Source organism: Scomber japonicus, chromosome 17 (assembly GCF_027409825.1).
Source record: "Scomber japonicus isolate fScoJap1 chromosome 17, fScoJap1.pri, whole genome shotgun sequence".
NCBI lineage: Eukaryota > Metazoa > Chordata > Actinopteri > Scombriformes > Scombridae > Scomber > Scomber japonicus.
In genome coordinates this window covers 14,936,313-14,955,105 of record NC_070594.1, presented here as the reverse complement: position 1 = coordinate 14,955,105, position 18,793 = coordinate 14,936,313, and the positions used below count along the sequence as shown (strand labels likewise).

The following is an 18,793-nucleotide window of genomic DNA, read 5'->3' as shown; positions in this document are numbered from 1 at the left end:
TTGCATGAAAACTGACTTCATGTGAAAGTTCAAGGAGCATATAATCATACATTATTGTTGGGATCATTAGGGTGCGCAGTAAGTAAATGTTTATATTCAGTATATCTACTTTCTATCAGCTTCCAGGCTTCTTGTAGAGACATAAAGTACAAGGTCTACGCAGAGGACGGGAAGGGAACACTGAATCCAGGAAGGAAGGAAGGAGAAGGAACAGAGGAGAGGATGGACAAGAAAAGTAGAACAAACAATGGTTGAAAAAAAAGAAAAGAGGGAGGGAAAGATATTTTTAGAGATTTAGCCTTAAAGCAGGACCAGAGCCATTTACAAAAAGTCTTTAAAATCTGACTTTCTTGTCACCAATTCTGATTCTGGTTTGCAACACACTGTGAACAGACATGTATTCCTCGTTGTTACACAAGTTTAATCTCTAACAGTAAATCATTTTTAATGAGCTCATTATGTTTTACATTATGGCTCTGGCTTCAGTCTGCTATAATCTATTTTTGACTGTACTCATTTTTTTATGGCTGTAGTGAAAAGCACCAATTATTTTATATTGGTGATTCTCATTTTCTTCAGCTTTACAACAGTTAATTTTATAGATGGGCCTTAGGGCATCACGTGGCCTGCGGATCTGGTCTCTGGACAAAGTGTCGCTGTAGTAAATGTACTTACTATAGTCATTTCCCACCTGAAGAACTAACAAAGTCAAAGAAATAGTACTTATATATAGAACTAGTAAAGGTAACAGTGGAACTAATATTTGAGTTACAGCATTACAGTAATAATGTACAGTAGTAGTGGTGGCATAGTAGATGAGCAGCAGAAGCAGGACCAGCAGTGGTAACCAACTAGATTCAGAGTGGAATAAATGAGCTTGTCATGTCCTGCTGGCTGCCAAGCAACAAGGTACTATTTGGAGACAGAACTATTTTACCCTTTATGGTTCAAGCTCAGGCTCTTTTTCTCTCTCTCTTACACACGCGCACACGCACACGCACACGCACACACACACACACACACACACACAATTACCAGACACTTTTCACATACTTAAGAGCTTATAAAGTCTACCATAATTCAAAAATACTGCAGCTACAAAAACACACTCATTTGCATTTAGATAAACACAGATTTAGAAACTTTTTTCTGTCTCTCTCTTTCTCTTTCTCTCTCACACACTCACACAGATTTCTGTGTTTCTGGGGATAACCCTCAGTGTCATGGCAACAGACCACCAGGAGGCCGTGAATTTCCTTATATAGCCACGACCCTCAAATGAAGACAGAGACAGACAAATGTGTGTGTGTGTGTGTGTGTGTGTGTGTGTGTGTACAGTGTCCGTGTCAGTGCCAGATGCCGCGGCCTATAGAGCTGCCACAGACAGTCCTCTTGTACCACAAAGGGACTGATGTACAAACATATACTTCAGAGGAAGTTTCTGTTCAAAACAGGAAGTTAGATCATGCCCCTGAAGGACACCCATACACCCACGCAGAGACAAACACATGATGCTGGAAGAAAGGAGGGAAGGAAAGCCACGCACGTACACACGTACACACACACACACACGTACACACACACACACACCTTTCTCTTTGTGAGCCTTACCTTGACTCCCTCTATCCTAAATCCCAGGGTGGCTGTTGAGCTTATGGTCTCTCTCCACTGCATGTATCTGGGCTTGGTCACTGCTTTCTTGTCATTCTCCTCTGGCATCGGTGCATTAGGGTCAACCTCAATCATTTTCTGATACATATCCGGTCTAGGAGAAGGCTTCTTACGAGCCTTGGTCAACTCTTCCTCGAGGTAGGTCCTAAAAGATAAGCAAAAATAAGTGGTGGGTGGTGAACACCACAAGGAGAGAAGTAAAAGTGGACGAGAAACACGTGCACAGGAGGTAGGAGGAGGAGGTAGAGATGAGCAGAGAGGGTGAGAAAAAATGTGTGAAGAATACGTATCTTTCCAAACAGAACAGCACAGCTGTTCAAAGTAGCCTGCAGATTTTGTTGTGAACAGTTTATTCTAGAGCTACTGGCCATCAGTCCTATCAGTAATAATAACATTACACTGCTGAGATGTGGGAACACAAACATCCCTGGAAAATTTGATTGAACAAGAAACATGAGCAGTGAGACGATGACACAGCTTTTAAACTCTCAAACTCTCAGGCTGGTCACACTTCTTTGGAAGAGCAAACAAAGGCGGATTGTAAAATTACAACCTGAACTGGGAGTGATTGCAGACTGAACTCCTCGCTTAACTTTGACCTACTGTACTTGCCAATAATCACAGCATGTGGGTATTATGTTGTCATAACTTTTATAATTGATACCCAAAACTATAAAACACACTGATAAACCAGAATTATTCCAATAAAGACACAATAAAGTTAATTTACTGAACATGCTATTTGCCTTTCTAGTCCATAATGTCCCAAAATGTATGCGTTGTGATGTCATGTGATGTCTTCTCACCTCACTCCCATCTTACAGTCCATCACACACGGGAAGTCGAACTCAGCCAGCAGATCCTCCATCTGGTTGTATTTCTGGCCGTCCTTCTCTACATCTCCATGGTAACCAGGGACATAGGGGCGCAGCACGTCCCTCATCAGGAGCGACAAACAGCGCTGCTCACATTCACAGTGTTTCTAAAGGATATCATCAATATGTTATTAGTGTTTTATACTCTTGGCAATTAAAACCTCTAAAAACACAGAGAAGAAGACAGCTTCTTACTTTTAAAATGCGGCCATTGGCTCCTGCCTTGAAGCTCCCTGTAAAGAAACGGTGTTATTATGAAGCAGCTGTAGCACATGTTAAGCCAACATTTGTGATTTTTATTGTATTTCTTTTGTCGGTACACTAGCTTTACACAAGTGAACTGCATGGTCTCTGAACCTCCAAGACACCAGCAGGACCTTTGGGACCACTCCTAATGCTCTATTTTCACACACACACACACAAACACACACACACACTTTCAGGGCCTGGATACACCCACCTGGCCTCAGAGAACTAGCACCAACATGTTTGAATGTTTGAACTAGTCGAAAAGGCAACACCTGCTGACCAGCCGATCATCAATAAGCACATATGTTCTGCGCCTGTGTGAAAGTTAACTATCTGTCTGTGTTCCCTGCTTCTAATGCTGCTACCACATGTTCAGTCAGCCCAAATACCACTGATTAGGGGGTCGTGTCGTGGCCTTTAGGATCTTGCTTTGACCCCATACTTAGCCTCTGGTGTCTGGTATGAAGCATACATCTGTGTCCACATACCTGCATGTCCAGCCAGTTGTATCCAGGGATATTTCTTCTTGAAGGACATCACAAATGGCGACCAGTGGACCATGTTCTTGATTTTCTTCCAGGACTTGTGCTATAATCACACACAGACACATATATGTGAGTCATCAAATACAGTGAGTGTGCTTTCGAGTGATGGATTTAGTTTAACTACAAGTTCCATTATAATCTTCTCTATGTTTTATTGTAAAAATGTAATGTAATCATTATCTGTGTTCATGGTCATTTGGTCCAATGCTCAACCATCCATAAATGAAAAACATCTTTTAAATTGATGTAGGTCAATCTGATAATAACAGTTACTTCTGGTTATGCAAACAAGTTAGGCAATCTAACTTTATGACTTTTGGATTTAGTGGAGTCATCTAGAGCTGCAACCACTACTATTAATTGATTGGTAGATAGATAGAAAATGAACTGGCAACTATTTTGATAACCACATAATTGTTTTGGTAATTTTTTTTACATAAATGTCAAAAAAATGTGATGACTGAATGCTTCTCTTTGTAAAACATGATGATACACTGATCAACTAAAACAAAAATTAAAATAATATATGAATAAAAGGTGGTGAAATTATACTTCAATAGTGAAAATAAACAGTTGCAACCCTACAGTTATAACCCTATAGAAGTATGTGGCCAGCTTACAATCACACAGGAGACTGAGTGCCAAGTTGGAGTCCCCGTCTGAAACCTTTGGCTGATCCAGTGCTTTTTTTTTGGTAACATGCTTTGTTTAATGGCCATGAGCAAAACAAGTCTTTAAAATACACTCACGCACACACACAGTGGGGATTCCCTGACCCTGGGGGGGGGGCGGGGGGGGGGGCTTCTCTTCACTCTCTATCTGCCTGCTTTTCTCCCACACTCGCTCTCCCTTTCTTTTCTTTGGCTGTTTTAGAGCATTTTAACTCAACCTGGGAGAAACAAGCTGGGGTTTCCCCTGGCAACAAATACACGCACACTCACACAGGGATTCTCCAAGGGCTCTCCCTGTCCCTTGGCAAGGACATATTGAACTGAGGGACTCCTGACACACAGACACACACACACAGACACACACACACACATGGCAAGTTGTGTCAAGATCAACAAACAGGTTTTCTCTCAGTGACCATCGATCAATTCAAGTCAGGACGTGTTAAGTTCATTCAAAGTACTTTATGTTCCCTGCAGAACAATAACTGTTATGTTTATCAGATAAGGACCGACATGCCTGAAAAATATTTGCAGAAGTATAAGATATTAGAAGAGTCACCATCAAGAGGCTAAGTTGCTTTTATCTAAAACCCCTTAAAAAAGAACCCTGTTGATGCACAATCAAAATACATTTTCAAAAATTCCCAAAAATGCTTACAGTATAAAAATGAAGCCTGTCTTATCTCCCCAAGCCATGATGTTTCTATAAATCATCCTGTAAGTAGTTTCGAAATTAGTACATGTATGTGTGTGTGTGTATTTTTCTGCATGTTGCAACAACCGCTCTGAAGCTTAAATAAATAACACTCTAGCTGAGTAGAATATTCAAACCCCGAATATCATTTTTATGCCTGCAGCATTACATCAGATGGAAAAATTCCAGATGTCTTGTTCTGTGGGTTTAAACAATGCTTGGCTGTGACACACTGTGCCGGAGTGACGAGTTTACAGTTTTCCCTTTAAAACAGAACAGAAAATACTTCATGAAAACAGACACTTGATCCCAAATTAATCATAACACATTAAACTGACCCTGAAACTTATGTAATACAATATTTACACAGAAATTTCCTGTCTTGTATTGTAGGTGCAAAAGATGGACTTTGCTCATGTTAAACACAGACGAGATTTCCTTTGGTCTGCAAAAGCTTGGGAGGAATAATATTATGTCTACAAATAACGGTGAAGAGAAGAAAAGAGGAGGAGAAGAGGGGAGGAGACGATGAGTAAGATAAGAGAGAAGAGGACCATAGAAGGCAATATATAACTCATGTCACATAATCTGGACCTGATGAAAATTCATAAGCTGATAACATGACTATCTATGGTTAGATGTGCACGCACACACACACACACCTTCAGATGCACCCCCCCCCCCCCCCCCACCTCCCGTCTGTCTGTCTCACTGTCTCAAGCAGTGAAGAGTCACATGAGGGGTTTTCTCTGTACCATTGAAGGAAAGCAAGGGGAAAAAAGCACCCTTAACACACACATACACACACACACACAGATCACATGGTGGAAACTGACTTCAAGGCAGGTCAGCTGAAATGGGTCCCAGAGAGAGAGAGGGAAGCCTTGACCGTGGAATATCATAGAGTTTATTAATGCTTGCTGTTGTTGCATTTTTAGCTAGTCTGGCTTCTCTGAAACACAGAAATGGTGTGAGTGAGAGAACGTGGGTGGGTATAATTAAAAATGATGACATCCATTTGAGGCTTGCACTAAGTTTACACAGTCAATTTTTCCTATACAGTATAAATAAAGGTTGACTTGAAACAAAATAACATTCACGATTTCAATTTGTGCACTGATTCAATGAGTCAATGATTCAAATGATTTGTGCGTCTCATTGAATGAATACGATACTTATTGAGTTGTGAGGGCAATCACGCAAGAAGTCAAGGTATTCCCCCTTTTTCATTTTTTCCACCATCTTTAGCCAGTTAGCAAGAGAGCAAGAGTATCAGGCTACAGTTTGGTAAGTAGCCAGGGTCTGCACTTTCTCCATCACCCCAGACTGTCATCCATTTACCATGTTGCCCACTTAAAGCTGGTGTGTGTGAGAACTGGGGAGGGTAAGTAAGAGAGAGAGAGAAATAGAAAGTCTGGAGTATCTCAAGGGTGAGTAATAACAGACTGTGTCACACTGTGTAGATTTAAGAGTTAGAGACATTAAAATGCGATCAGAGCAGAGGGTTGGTTTGTGTGTGACTAAAAAAAAAAAAAAAAAAAAAAAAAGAAGCTATCACAGTGATATTCTTACTGAGTGTTATTATTGCTCAATAAAATCAGAGCACAAAAGTAGAGCTGTCAAACATCAGAAAACAAGGACTAAATTCAGGTTGTAAAAGTGCTAGTAAGACATGAACTGAGAAAGTACAGTAATGGTGCAGGTGACAATACCTGGAGGAGGATGATGGTAATAATAAGGATGGCTCCGACTGACACAACACTCCACACTGAAAACAGCCACGCAGACCACATCATGACCGATGGGCTTTCTGTCAACAAGCTGACGAGACTATGTGTCCAGCTCTCCTGCAACACACCCAAACTCTTGTGTCTCTCCTCAGGCTCGCATTCTGCTTTCTCTATGCTCCACGAAATGTACACGTGAGTGTGTGTTTTTGCGTGAATAAACAATTAGGGATTATTTGATTGGCAAAGCAGAGGACAAACATAATCTGGACATGCAAATCCCCACAAGGCACAACATTTGAAAGACACAGATGGAACTAAGTGTGTTTGAATAGGTGTGTAAATGTGAATGCTCATGACGTGCTGGTAAAATGTAAAGGCTTTATGGAACAAGTAAGCAGATGTGTTTTATTAATGTGTTTATATGGGTCTATATATTTATACTGTTGATGTTTGAGTATGCATATAACTCTTGACTTGTGACTGTGACAGTGCACCTATGTGTGTGTGAGACACCGAAAGGATTATGACACAAGTTACAACACAAGCTAAAATAGACAAAAGGAAACGTCCATACCACCACGCTCTGCAGTGAAATGATGAAGCTACTACAATGCACCTTCATCCTCAGTGCCGATAGGTGCAACACATCTGAGTTTTAAAAAAGTGATAACTAGTCATCCACATACATACATTTGGAAACTTTCTACATGGAATCTGCATATTTTAGGTCAATCTACTGACTGTTCTTTTACATCCATAAAAGGGTCAAAAAATTGTCAGCTTGTCACACAATGTTCAGACATCATTTCACAGTTAGCAGATGTACATCGCTTGTAGTGAAACTGCAAAAAACATTTGCATGAATGTGTCTAAATGTGTGACATGTAGAAAGAAATGATGTGTATATATATATACACACACACACAATATATACACACACACACGCACACATTTAGAGGATTTGTAAAAGAAATGCTTGAATAACTTATTTCAGCAAGTACACAACAGAGTCAGAGAATAAAGCACAACATAACAATCAAGAATTTTGACTCTGACTCTGATTAGCCAATGAGAATGCTACATACTTAATATAATAATAATAATATAATATCCAATCAGAAATCTAGTTTTACAATGCAGTAAAAGTCCAGCTGCAATCTCAATCATGGGGCAATACATGCCCTTCTCTGTCATTTCTAGCTTATGGATATAATTTAAGGAAATTTCAAGTGATTTTTAGTTTATCATCACTACTGATTGCTGACACTGCAGTTAATTCATGTGCACTATAATACACACTTCTACATACTTGTGTTATATTAGTCCCTCCAGAATTTGTGATTAATGCAGTCAAAAATATTTGATTTTGTAGCAGATTTCCTTATAAATTTTGATTTTTGGAGTAAAATTGTAGGAATTGGGAAAAATTACAAGCAAAGGAAAATAATGTGATAATACTTAAAAGTCATGTGTTCCCTCCTTCCTGTGTGCTACAATGATGTAGGTTACCATGACAAAAAATGCAACAGTTGGTCCAAATCCCAAGCTGTCTGTTGATTCCATGAAGCAAAGTGGCGTTTTCGCATTAATTATTATAAAAGCAAAAATGCAATTTCCTGAAGGGACTGGTTAATGCTGTGAAATCACAGGAATTTTGCAGAATTGCAAGCTCCAAAAAATCTTCCAGGAATATATTATTATTGTATTATTATATGACCTATCACAACATACATGCTTGATGACTTTTGACTTTTTGAATTTGCTTTTGTCAGTGTCTATGTTTTAATGTTTTTCCATCTCATCAAACAACCACAGGAAGAAATGGATCTCTCCACCAGGAAATCATTCCTCAACATAAAGATATTCAAACTGAAGCTTTTTAGCTTTGTGAGAATCAAGTGTTTTATGGTCACACACGTCTGACTGCATTTTTTTATTTTTTATTTTTTGCTTGCTTGAAAGAAGCTAATTTCATGTTTTGCTGGCAAGTAAGCATGTGTTTCAAAATCTAAGAAAAATGAGCTGGAAGGCATTTCAGGGAGGTCTTTGAATTGTCAAAAGGGCACATGCTCTCTTCCCTCAAAGTCAGCCCTTTTCTGTCTTTGTCTCATCTTTTTCTGGCTCATTGCTCTTTGGCGGTCTCCTATCTCTATCCCCAGACCAGCTGGATGACAAGAGGAGAGCAGGAAAAACAGTAAAGTTTCCATTGAGAGAGAGAGAGAGAGAGAGAGAGAGAGAGAGAGAGAGAGAGAGAGAGAGAGAGAGAGAGAGAGAGAGAGAGAGAGAGAGAGAGAGAGAGAGAGAGAGAGAGAGAGAGAGAGAGGAAATGGTAAGCAAAGGAACTTCTTGTAGACAGGAAGTGGGGGGGGGGTTGCCGCTTGCCTCAGCGACAGTATTTTCCACATCCGCCGCTGACTACAAACAAAAGAAAGAAAAAAAGGGCCTTGCCCTCTGTAAACAACAGAACGAGTGCACAGGGAGAAAGAAGCACAGAGGCAAAGAGTTTTTATTGGTCCCTTGATTATTATCTCCAGATATGCACCACATATCTGCACAAATTATTTTATGCAACATTCATTTACTTAAGACAAGTTACTCATCAAATTATCAAATTACTGCATTTGGGTACTAAAAAGGGTGTTGCAAAACAATACACTGATGTATGGAAATTTGGCGATTAGATTACATTGGGCAACCAGATATCACTCATTTGCATGCAGGGGAGGAGTGCAGGGAGGCGGAGAGTGGTGAGAATGGTGAAAAGTTGGGGCAAAGGGTAACTCTGGGTTACAAATGTGTAATGTGAATAAGCAGGGGAAACACTGATGCATGCTGATGTTTTCGACGGAGAAGCACGGAGGAAACAACAAGCCTGATATAGCTCACCACAAGGTCCCCTTGCAGATACAAATATTGCAACTATCTGAGTCTGCAAAGTTGACTAAAAGAAAACACTCACACATATACACACGCGCGAGCACACACGCACACTACAGTTAAACACACAAACACATGCAATTAAAATGCAAAGAGTGCGGTGCAGACAACAACACGCTTGCAGAGTTCACGATGAATCTCTAAGCAACCAAGTTTGGTCAGTGGAAAATTAGTTCTGCAAAAGTTGACAGCCGCATGCGTGCCAAAAAAGGGACACCTCAAAAAATGAGGTTGCATGTATGTGAAGTGGCAGATCGGTTATGTTATAAGTAGTCCGATAAGGAAAAACTAGTTTCCAAATTGAGGTCACTATGTAACATTAAAGAGCATATCTCAGTTTAGATCTGGCTTATCCTCCAAAGTACCCTGATTTAACCTAAACAAACAGAGGTGCTTTGGAGGTTATCTGAACTTGCTAACTAAGCTGCACAAGAATTTTAAAAAATGTATGTTCATGTCAGCATATAACAGTCAAATCTGAATTTTAAAAAAAAAACACAATCCTGGGTTGAACAATCCCAATGGACATTCATTCTTACACAGATTTGGACTCTAAGGGGACAAGTGGGGATGGTTGGGGGGGTTCGGGAGGGGGATAGACTGGGTACTGTTTACAATTATAATCAGTTGAATGATGCAGCTTCCCTATTCTGGTGAATATTTTTATTTTCAATATATGCTGCAAATGAATACATGGAACTAATGGAAAAATCTATAAAAATTGTTAAAGATTAAAAAAAAACCCAAAGTAACCGCTTATATTAAAAAATAAATTACATTTAGAAGTAAAGATCTATGCATCCCCAGTTACGCCAGTTTAGTTAAAGCTATGAGGTATACAATATATCACCTTTTTTTTTTGCAACACTTCATGTATTTGTATGCACGTATCACAGCCAGCAGGGTTTCCCCAGTGTGTCTCTGACATCTCTGAAAAGATGTGAAACTACACTTCTGCACCTAATCCAATACTAGACATACACTTTCAGCCAAAATGTCAGCTCAGTAACTGTGGGCCACACTGACACTTCAATGGAGGACACAGCAACTCAAACACAAACACACATGCATTCTCACACAGTACCACCAAATAAAGAATTGACCGGTGTTTCTCCTCTCACAGTAAACCAAGTAGGCAGACACACACACACACACACCCATAAACTTACAGACTCTCTGTCTCACACACACACACACAGACATACACACACACACAGCTGTGAGAGGGAAACTCGGTTTGACGTCACAGGGTTGCTAGGTAACTGGCCGCCGTGGTAGTGAAGATTTTCCACTGCAGTAGAAACACAGTGTGTGTGCGTGCATTTGTGCTTGAGTTACAGTTGTGGACATAAAAATGAGTTTTGGTCCCGTCCAGTCCACACTCTTTTTTTGGTATTAAAGTTGAGGTTAGATTCACGGTTGGATTACTGGAGGATAAACCAAGAATGGTGAAGATTAATGTTTGGGTCAGTGTGCAACCACATTTTCAAGGGATCATTAAAAAAAGAGATGTGAGTCAATGTGCCATAAGTTGTGTTTGTAAAAGTAATACAGCTTATGTGAGTGTATAGTCGCGTGTGCTGGTCTGCAATGTAAAAATGTGGTAGAAATGTGGTATGTACGGAGGGTGTGTCAGTGTTAGTGCGTGTGTGTGTGTGTGTGTGTGTGTTTTACAGTTGAGTAGTATGGGTGCAGTCTTCACTCCAGAAGACATTTCTGTACACGTAATGGATGCATCTCTTCAAGGATCAAAAGTTTATCCAAACATGTCCAAGTATGTGATGCCTCCCAAGCTTTACTTACAGACACAGGCAGCGTAATTAACAACACACCTTCAGCATCATTTATGTTGAGACCTTCATAAGTCCTGCCCCGCTTCCGTTCTACTGCAGCTTCTGCTCCACTAACCTCGGTTTCTTTCATCGTTCTCTCTGAAAAGCTGAAACATGATGCTGGAGTTTTTCTTTTCATAGTCTGGGTTTAAATAAAGTTGCAGCACAGCTCCCGCTAAGTTTTGACAGCATGTTGTACATCAATACCGACTCAAAGCTATGGTTGCGGAATGTGAATAGATGCAGTTAAATCATTAATTATCAATCATTTAAATTAATCTATTAATCATTTAGATTATAACAAAAAAATCTGTACATCACAGATCCCCAAAGCCAGAGGTGACATCTTCAAATGACATGTTCTGTTTAACCAACAGTCCAAATCACAAAGTTATTCAAGTAACTGAGATAAAACAGAGAAACTCAGCAAATGTTAAAACAAGTGAAACAATGCGTCAATTATCAAAATAGTTGACAGTTAATTCTCAGTTATAATCAAGTAATATTTGTTTCAGACAGAAAATTCCATAAATCTTGTTGGTTATTGGTGTTTTTGAACTTGTTTCTACACATAATCTTAATTTGTATTGGTATTTATTCACAAACACTACACACCTTAAGTCAGCTACCAAAAAAATGCCAAGAATGTTTTAGTTCCACCATCTCAAATGCAAATAACTGCTGATTTTCTCTGTGAATTGAATATCTTTCTATTTTCCACTGTATAGCCAATAAATAAATCAGCTATGAAGATAAGTATTACTTGCAGCCCTAGTTGGAGACTGCTTAGATGGGTGTGGAGCTGATGGTTAAAAAAGGTATTCAACACAGAAAAGCAAACAACTGTGTCAATCGAGCAGCGACGCGGCTGCTGCCAGATTCTCGTCTTTTCACTCCGCAGAACTCAACTGAAATTTTGTTGAGAGAAAAATAGCACTGATGCCAATCTATCGCAGGTGCCCTTTCGCTGCCAATTTACTAGAACTAACAAAACACTGGCAGCACATATGCGCCTTCTAACCTTGGAGAGATGCCCAGCAGTCAAAAGATCAGCCAAATAGTGACTATATATGGCTCTGTTCAGATTCCAGCCTCCACCCGTTAAGCTTGCACAGTGTTAAAATACAAGTTGATATAATCTTAAAGCTAATGACCATAGCAGAGCAGATGTGACTGACTGTGTTTATACAGAAATGGAAATAACACTTACTCAGGTGGGTGATATTACAATTGATTAATTGATTAAAACTCTTGTGTTATAGTGTAGTGATCAAGATAACCACTGAGCTCTTTATACCATGATACACAATGTAAATCTGTAACCCTAGTTTATACTTGGTATTTTTTTATTTCTTTCTCTGCACCATCAGTGATTACTTTATATAGCAATGCCTAAGTAATAAATGCCTCTTAACTTGCTCTATGCCAGATAAAGTTAAGTAGCTCCTACATTAAATACAGAAATGCATCCAGTCTCCCTAAACATCCATTTAAAAAGATGTGACTACAGTACACACTGTACAACTTTTCCTCTCGCACTGTCTCTCTCTGCCAACATTACTCTCTTGCTCACTCTGTTCTTTTCTCTTCTTCCTCTGTCAGTATCGCTCCTCATCTCTCTCCCTCTCCTCTCTCCTACATACCACCCACACGATCGAGCATGCTTTATGTGTTTCTGCATGTTTGCCTTTTGCACAAATATACCAGGTTTCCTTAAACTAAAGATCAGGAAATATGACAAGCTACAAACAAGAGCAAGAATAATCTTCATGTTTGACAGCTTTGTGCCAAGTTACCGCCGCTGCTAATTATGAACCCTGTCCTTCGTCTGCGACTGTCTGCAGGAGTTTCTGTCTCTTTTACTGCCTGGATAAAACGAAAAACAATGTCCGGAAATATGCAAACAGCCATACAAACACTATTCAAATCCATCCACCAAACTAATTTAAACAAATAGTTTATAACCCATGCCACCTGGGAGAGTTGGGATATTGGTTTAGGGTTAGGTCAGAGGCATATTTGATTTTTTTCCCCCTCTGTTGCTGCTGTTTCTCATAATGAAAGCAAACATGGAAAGTTAAGTTTTAACGATCTGGGTGACCACGTCTCCAAAATATGTGCAGAAGTATGCAGCTGCTGTATTGATTGCAGGGTGAATGAGAGTATTCAAATGCTTGTATTGTCTTGTACAATCATGGGGGAACACCACAAAGCTTATGTATGTTTTCATGACAGTTCAAAATGATAAAAGTGATTATGATCTTTTTTTTCTCCTGAAGTCAGAAACCTGAGAAGTTATGTAGACACAGAAAGTGGTCAAAATCAGTTATGTAATCCTGCGTCAAATTGTGTTTCAAAGAAGAAGTGAGATGGCCTGGTGAACTTGTGTTGGCTACAAATAAAAACACATCCACCCACTCACCCACCCACACACACACACACACACACACATACACCATGCACGCACAGACACACACACATACAGACACACACACACACACACAAACATACACAAATGGCCTCAGCCTCCTCTTTGAACAATATCCAAATGCAGGCAAGGCCTAAGTGTGTGTGACAGGCAATTTCTCTTGCTTTCCCTTTTTCTATCACCCCCGCTCACACACACATACACCCTCACATTACCCACACGCACCAAAACACACCTACATGCACACACAGGTCAGGGCACAGAGCTGGCTTTGTTACTGTGAATGTCAACCATTACTCAGGGAGAGAGAGCTCAGGCCAATTTGTCACAGGAGCTCCCGTCAACATGCACAGGCGTATTCACACACACATAAACAGACACACATACACAGACAGACGATGGTGACAAGGATCCACGTCAAGACAAACGGTTTCTGAGGTCTGGCAGGATTTGTCATCATTCTGAAATTGTTACTGTATGTTTTCAGTTTTCACATGTGACTTTTACCTGTGAGAACCCTTTAAATTATTCAGAATGATCAAAAATATCAGAGTTTTTCCTTTTTCAAGATTTTCCACTCTATCACAAGTGTGAATTCTTCCTTAAAAAGCCAGTTCCTGTCTGTATGATATGTGGCGATCCCTGCAAAAACATTTTCCAAAGGTCGTTGCCATTTAAAACTTCAAAAGGTCTCCTGCATAGTGAGCAGGCTGTACATACAGCCACACAAACTGACCCACACTTTCATACTTGGCACTACTTACTGCTTTCTGTTGAGAACTGAGGAGTGCAGGGTTGAGAAGTTGCTCCCCTTTCTCCGTATCACTGGAAATATCCTCCTCCGACTCCTCCCATGATGAAGAGAAACCAGCCGAGGAGGCCGAGGAGGACGACAGCTTTCTGAGGGAACGGGTGGAGGAGTTTGGGCCAGGGATGGGGCTAGAACTAGGGCTAGGGGGGCAGTATAGTCCCTGGTCTGAGCCTTGACCATCAGAGGTTTGAGGCTGGTTTTCCAAACCGTGGTCAGTTATTATGACTGCAGGGATGGAGGGAGGGATGGAGGCAGAGTGGTTGGAGGTGTGATCGGTGATGTCCAGCAAAGAAGGGGAGCCCTCACTGCTTTGAGGTAAAGCAGGGGTTTCTGGGTTAACCTTCAATCTGTCTGTGTCTGTCTGGAGCAGCATATCAGGACACAACTGGTCCTCTTTCTCACCTGTCACGTCTCTCACAGTCCGTTCTCTTTTGTCTCCCAGCATTTGTTTGCTTTCTTTCTCCCCTCTGTCTTTTTCTCCCTCCATTTCTCTCAGCCTTTCTCCCTCTTGTCGCTCTCTGTCTATTGCTGCATCTGGGTCTAATGTCTCAAGGGAACCCTGAACATCAACCAGTCCATCTAAACAGGGAGTTTGCATTGTTGTTTCTGAATGGCAGCCATTTTGACCAATCAGTGTCTTGTTTTCCGTGTTTTCTATATTAGCACTGCTGTCCTTCTCACCTTCTCTCCTTTCTCCTTCCACTGTTTCATCCTGTCTTTCTCTTCCATTCTGGACAACAAGAGGAATTTTAGTCTCTTGTGGTTGGTTCATTGGGCATTCAGGGCCTGTGTTTTGTTGACTGGGATGGGAAGGGGCTTGGCTAGGCGATCGTCTTGGAGACCGAGGGCTGCGTTGGAGCTCGTTGTTTAGCACCTGGGCACGAATCCCGGATATGTGGGCCTCGAAAATGCCCACTTTTCCCCTGACCTGAAAACAGAGAGAGAGTGAATGAGGACTCAAATGCAGCTATAGTTTGGTTGTCTTGGACTAATATTAGAGAAGCTAACTGATTCTTTATGTTTTGCTTCATTTCGGGTTAAAGCGATGGTTCGGCGTAATTTTGACCTAGTGTCATATGCACCATTAGGTCTATCTAAACACCCCCTCAGCCCTTTTTTAAAATTTGGTCGCAAATTGGTGGAGTTAGAGCCATCAACCGAATTGCTTAGTACAGGCGCTAATGGGACCAAAAGTGTATCTCGTAAATTACCCTACTAATAATGCCTGGATTGTTATCAAACTTCTACAGTAGTACAAATAGGGTCTTTACTCATAAATTGATGCATTGGAAAGTTTATTAAAATAACATTTACCTGATGGCTTTTACTCTGCTGCTACTGCTAAAGCTGTAAACATTGTCGAAATCTCGCACGATCACTGAAATACCGTGTGGTCGCGCGAGATCCCGCTAGGTCAAAATTACGCAGAACCATAGCTTTAAGCTGCTTATCATTTCACATGTGTATGAGGATCAGCAAAACCATAGCTGATCCATGATGAACTGGCAGCTAAATAACATAATATACTCTACAATGAATAACCACATTTAACTTTTGGCTACAAAGCTACAAATTTAATGTTCTTTTGTCTGCAGTTTTACACTGAGTACAAACACAGACTGCAGTTCATCAAGTAAATAAAGAGAAGCAAGAGATAAACAAAAACCTAAATTTAAACCAATAGCACTGCTTCTTTGAAATTATAATTAAATTAACGAAGATAACGGTATATCTAATTTCCAGAGAGATAATCTGGTAAAATAATCAATACCAGATGTTAAAACACATGTAAGTCTATCTTTAGTTTATTATTGCTTGATAATTGAATTTATTAGGGTTACTCACAAGGTTGATCACTGGATAGATCATAATCTAAGTATAAAACAGTCCAAAGCCCTTAAGCCCTTTCATCTAAATGACGAATATTGAAGATATAGTACCAAGTAAAGGGGTAAATCCTTCAGCATTTGAATAAATTGCTCCAAATATCCATGTGATTGTACTTTTAGATACAGTCAGACAGACAGGTGGGGGTAGCCAGTAAGAGAGAGACAAAAAAAGACAGAGTAAGAGAGACATACAGTGAAGTAGACAAAGAAGGAAGGCACGTGTTGTATCACCTCAACGTTCTGCAGCTCTCTGTGAATCTGCAGCAGCTGTGCCTGACGTCTCCTGTCCTCTCGCCTCTCTCCTCCTCCTCCTCCCGTCTCTCCTCCCCTCTCCTCCAACCCCTCTCCTTCCCCGCTCTCCTCACCGCTGGGTGAGCTCAGTCGTCGAACCCGCTGGCCCACATTGACTCCCAGGAGCTCCGGGCTTCTTGGGGAAGGGGAGCGAGCGCGACGGGTGGGGCTGGGGGAGAGTGAGGATGAAGGGGGGAAGACAAAGGTTCGACCCGGCGACCGGGGGCTCGTCTAGGAGTGGACACACAAGACAAGATCAGGAGAAGTCTGAAAATGATTCACTTGTATGATGTTAATTAAACATACAGGTTTAGAGAACACCACACACCAAAACCAGCTAGTACAAAGAAAAGCAGTCATTAAGTTTTCCTCTTTTTTGATTTCCATATTTTCTTTAAAGCACCCTACTGACTCAATTTAGATTCCTATTAATTTCTTCTATTGTAAATTGCTGCTTAAATGCCCAAAACAATCCAAACTGAATGACAGCAACAACAAAAAGAAAACATTATGGTGGATGGAAAACACATAAATGACATTTTAAACTTTATCTCCATAATTGTGGACATAACCAATAACTTTTCTTGAGATACCTTGGGGCTGGTTGGACTGTAGAGACCTCCACTCAGCGTTCCCCCACCCAGTAATTGGCTGTAAGTTGTCCGATCGGGAACTGGCAGCACAGGTCGGCCGACCGGGCTGGGTCTAACTCGGGAACTGGTACTAGAGGATCCTGGCTGGGTGTGAAACTGATTACTGCTGCAGGAAGGGGAGGAAACGAGAGGACTATTAATATCACATATTAAAACATCCCGTCTTGGCATTAGGGCTGGAAATGTAAGGGGAGAAGAAAAACCTGGTTATAACAAAGAAATCAATTAATCAACAAGTAATGGTGACACACTCCAAAAGTTTAGGTTGTATATGAAAGGAAGAGTTCTTTTATTTCTGAATAACTCAAAAATGTTTCAAGTGGGGCATTTATGCATCCCTACAAATTATTAGACAATGTAAATCATCAACCTGTTGGACAGCAGGATAACTTCCTGTCATGTATTACGAATAAAGTAATCTTACTAATATGCTCGAGCTGCAGCATACTGACCAACACATTTAAAGTATGTTTCTCTATAACAAAAACTCAGCAGGAAAATGGTCTTAAAAGAGTTAAAGGTAACATGACACAAGCTGTTAAAAACTGACCTGCTCATGACTCCAAGGCCGTTCAGGTTCAGGGCAGAGGCTGCCATCCCCGCGGCCAGGCCAGGGGCTCTGAGTGCTGGGTACACATCTGACAATCTCCCCTGAAGCTGCAGGGAGTTCTTGAGAACAGCTTTCAGTGTTTTCTCTGCATTCAGTCTGTAGCAGCAGTTCCACACTGCCAGAAAAACTGAAAAACAGAAAAACCACGTTAGGGTAACTCTTCCCAATTATTATTAAAAGAAAAAAATTTAAGTAGCAAATATGTATTAAAATGAGAAACATTCTTCAAGATGAAAAACAGCCCTTTTTTCTAAAAGGACAGATACTTTAACTCCAATTTTCCATTTCTGGAAAACCATCCCTAACTGCGTCATGGACAAAGAATATTATTCATGTAGTCCTGCTGTTAAAAGATATCATTGTTCCTACTGGGAATGAAACTAAATTAATGAAAAATAACAGAGAGAAAGTGAAACGGAGAGAAAAGGAGACAGAAAAAGGAAACAGAAATAGAGAGAAGCATAGAGATGAATGTTGAAAGAAAAAAATGAGCAAAGGAAACGTTCCTCTCACTGGAAATACTTTCTCTTGTCAAGGTTTCATTAAATCTGTTTAAATCTGGTTTATGACAGAGCACAATAAGTATAGAGTTTACATCTATGACAACTGCAATCATCTCCCTCCTATTCAACTAAATAACATAAGCTGAATTTTCCACATTTGAAGTGTATGAACCTGGCCCTGTTGGTTTCATGCTTGTACCCAACATGTCTTTGTTCTACAGAAGCTGCAACAACACGACGGCCAAAGTTCAGCCAGACCAAACTCTCACAATGTTTTGCTCCACACAATCTCATAGCACACTGTTTGTTTGAAACGGTTGAGTCTAAAGATAAAACAAGTTTAAGGCAACATTCTTCCAGTGACAAAATGAGGGAGGCACATGGAAAAGGGCAGAAAGATGGAG

At 40.5% G+C, this 18,793-nt stretch overlaps 1 protein-coding gene across 2 annotated transcripts in view; it reads right to left on the bottom strand.

The window, feature by feature from the left end:
* The window catches only part of itpkb (inositol-trisphosphate 3-kinase B), a 30,997-nt gene that overhangs the window by 5,396 nt on the left and 6,808 nt on the right, over positions 1-18,793 (bottom strand). Inside the window, exons 2-9 of one of the 2 annotated variants that reach the window (XM_053337494.1) lie at positions 17,827-18,013; positions 17,217-17,382; positions 16,564-16,854; positions 14,397-15,371; positions 3,284-3,383; positions 2,742-2,779; positions 2,478-2,653; positions 1,612-1,816 (exon numbers count right to left, since the gene is read on the bottom strand). In XM_053337494.1, the coding sequence (XP_053193469.1) occupies positions 1,612-1,816; positions 2,478-2,653; positions 2,742-2,779; positions 3,284-3,383; positions 14,397-15,371; positions 16,564-16,854; positions 17,217-17,382; positions 17,827-17,873 (1,998 nt within the window). In that variant the 5' untranslated portion in view covers positions 17,874-18,013. The remainder of the gene's footprint in view (positions 1-1,611; positions 1,817-2,477; positions 2,654-2,741; positions 2,780-3,283; positions 3,384-14,396; positions 15,372-16,563; positions 16,855-17,216; positions 17,383-17,826; positions 18,014-18,793) is intronic. The other variant, XM_053337495.1, reaches the window with a different exon arrangement.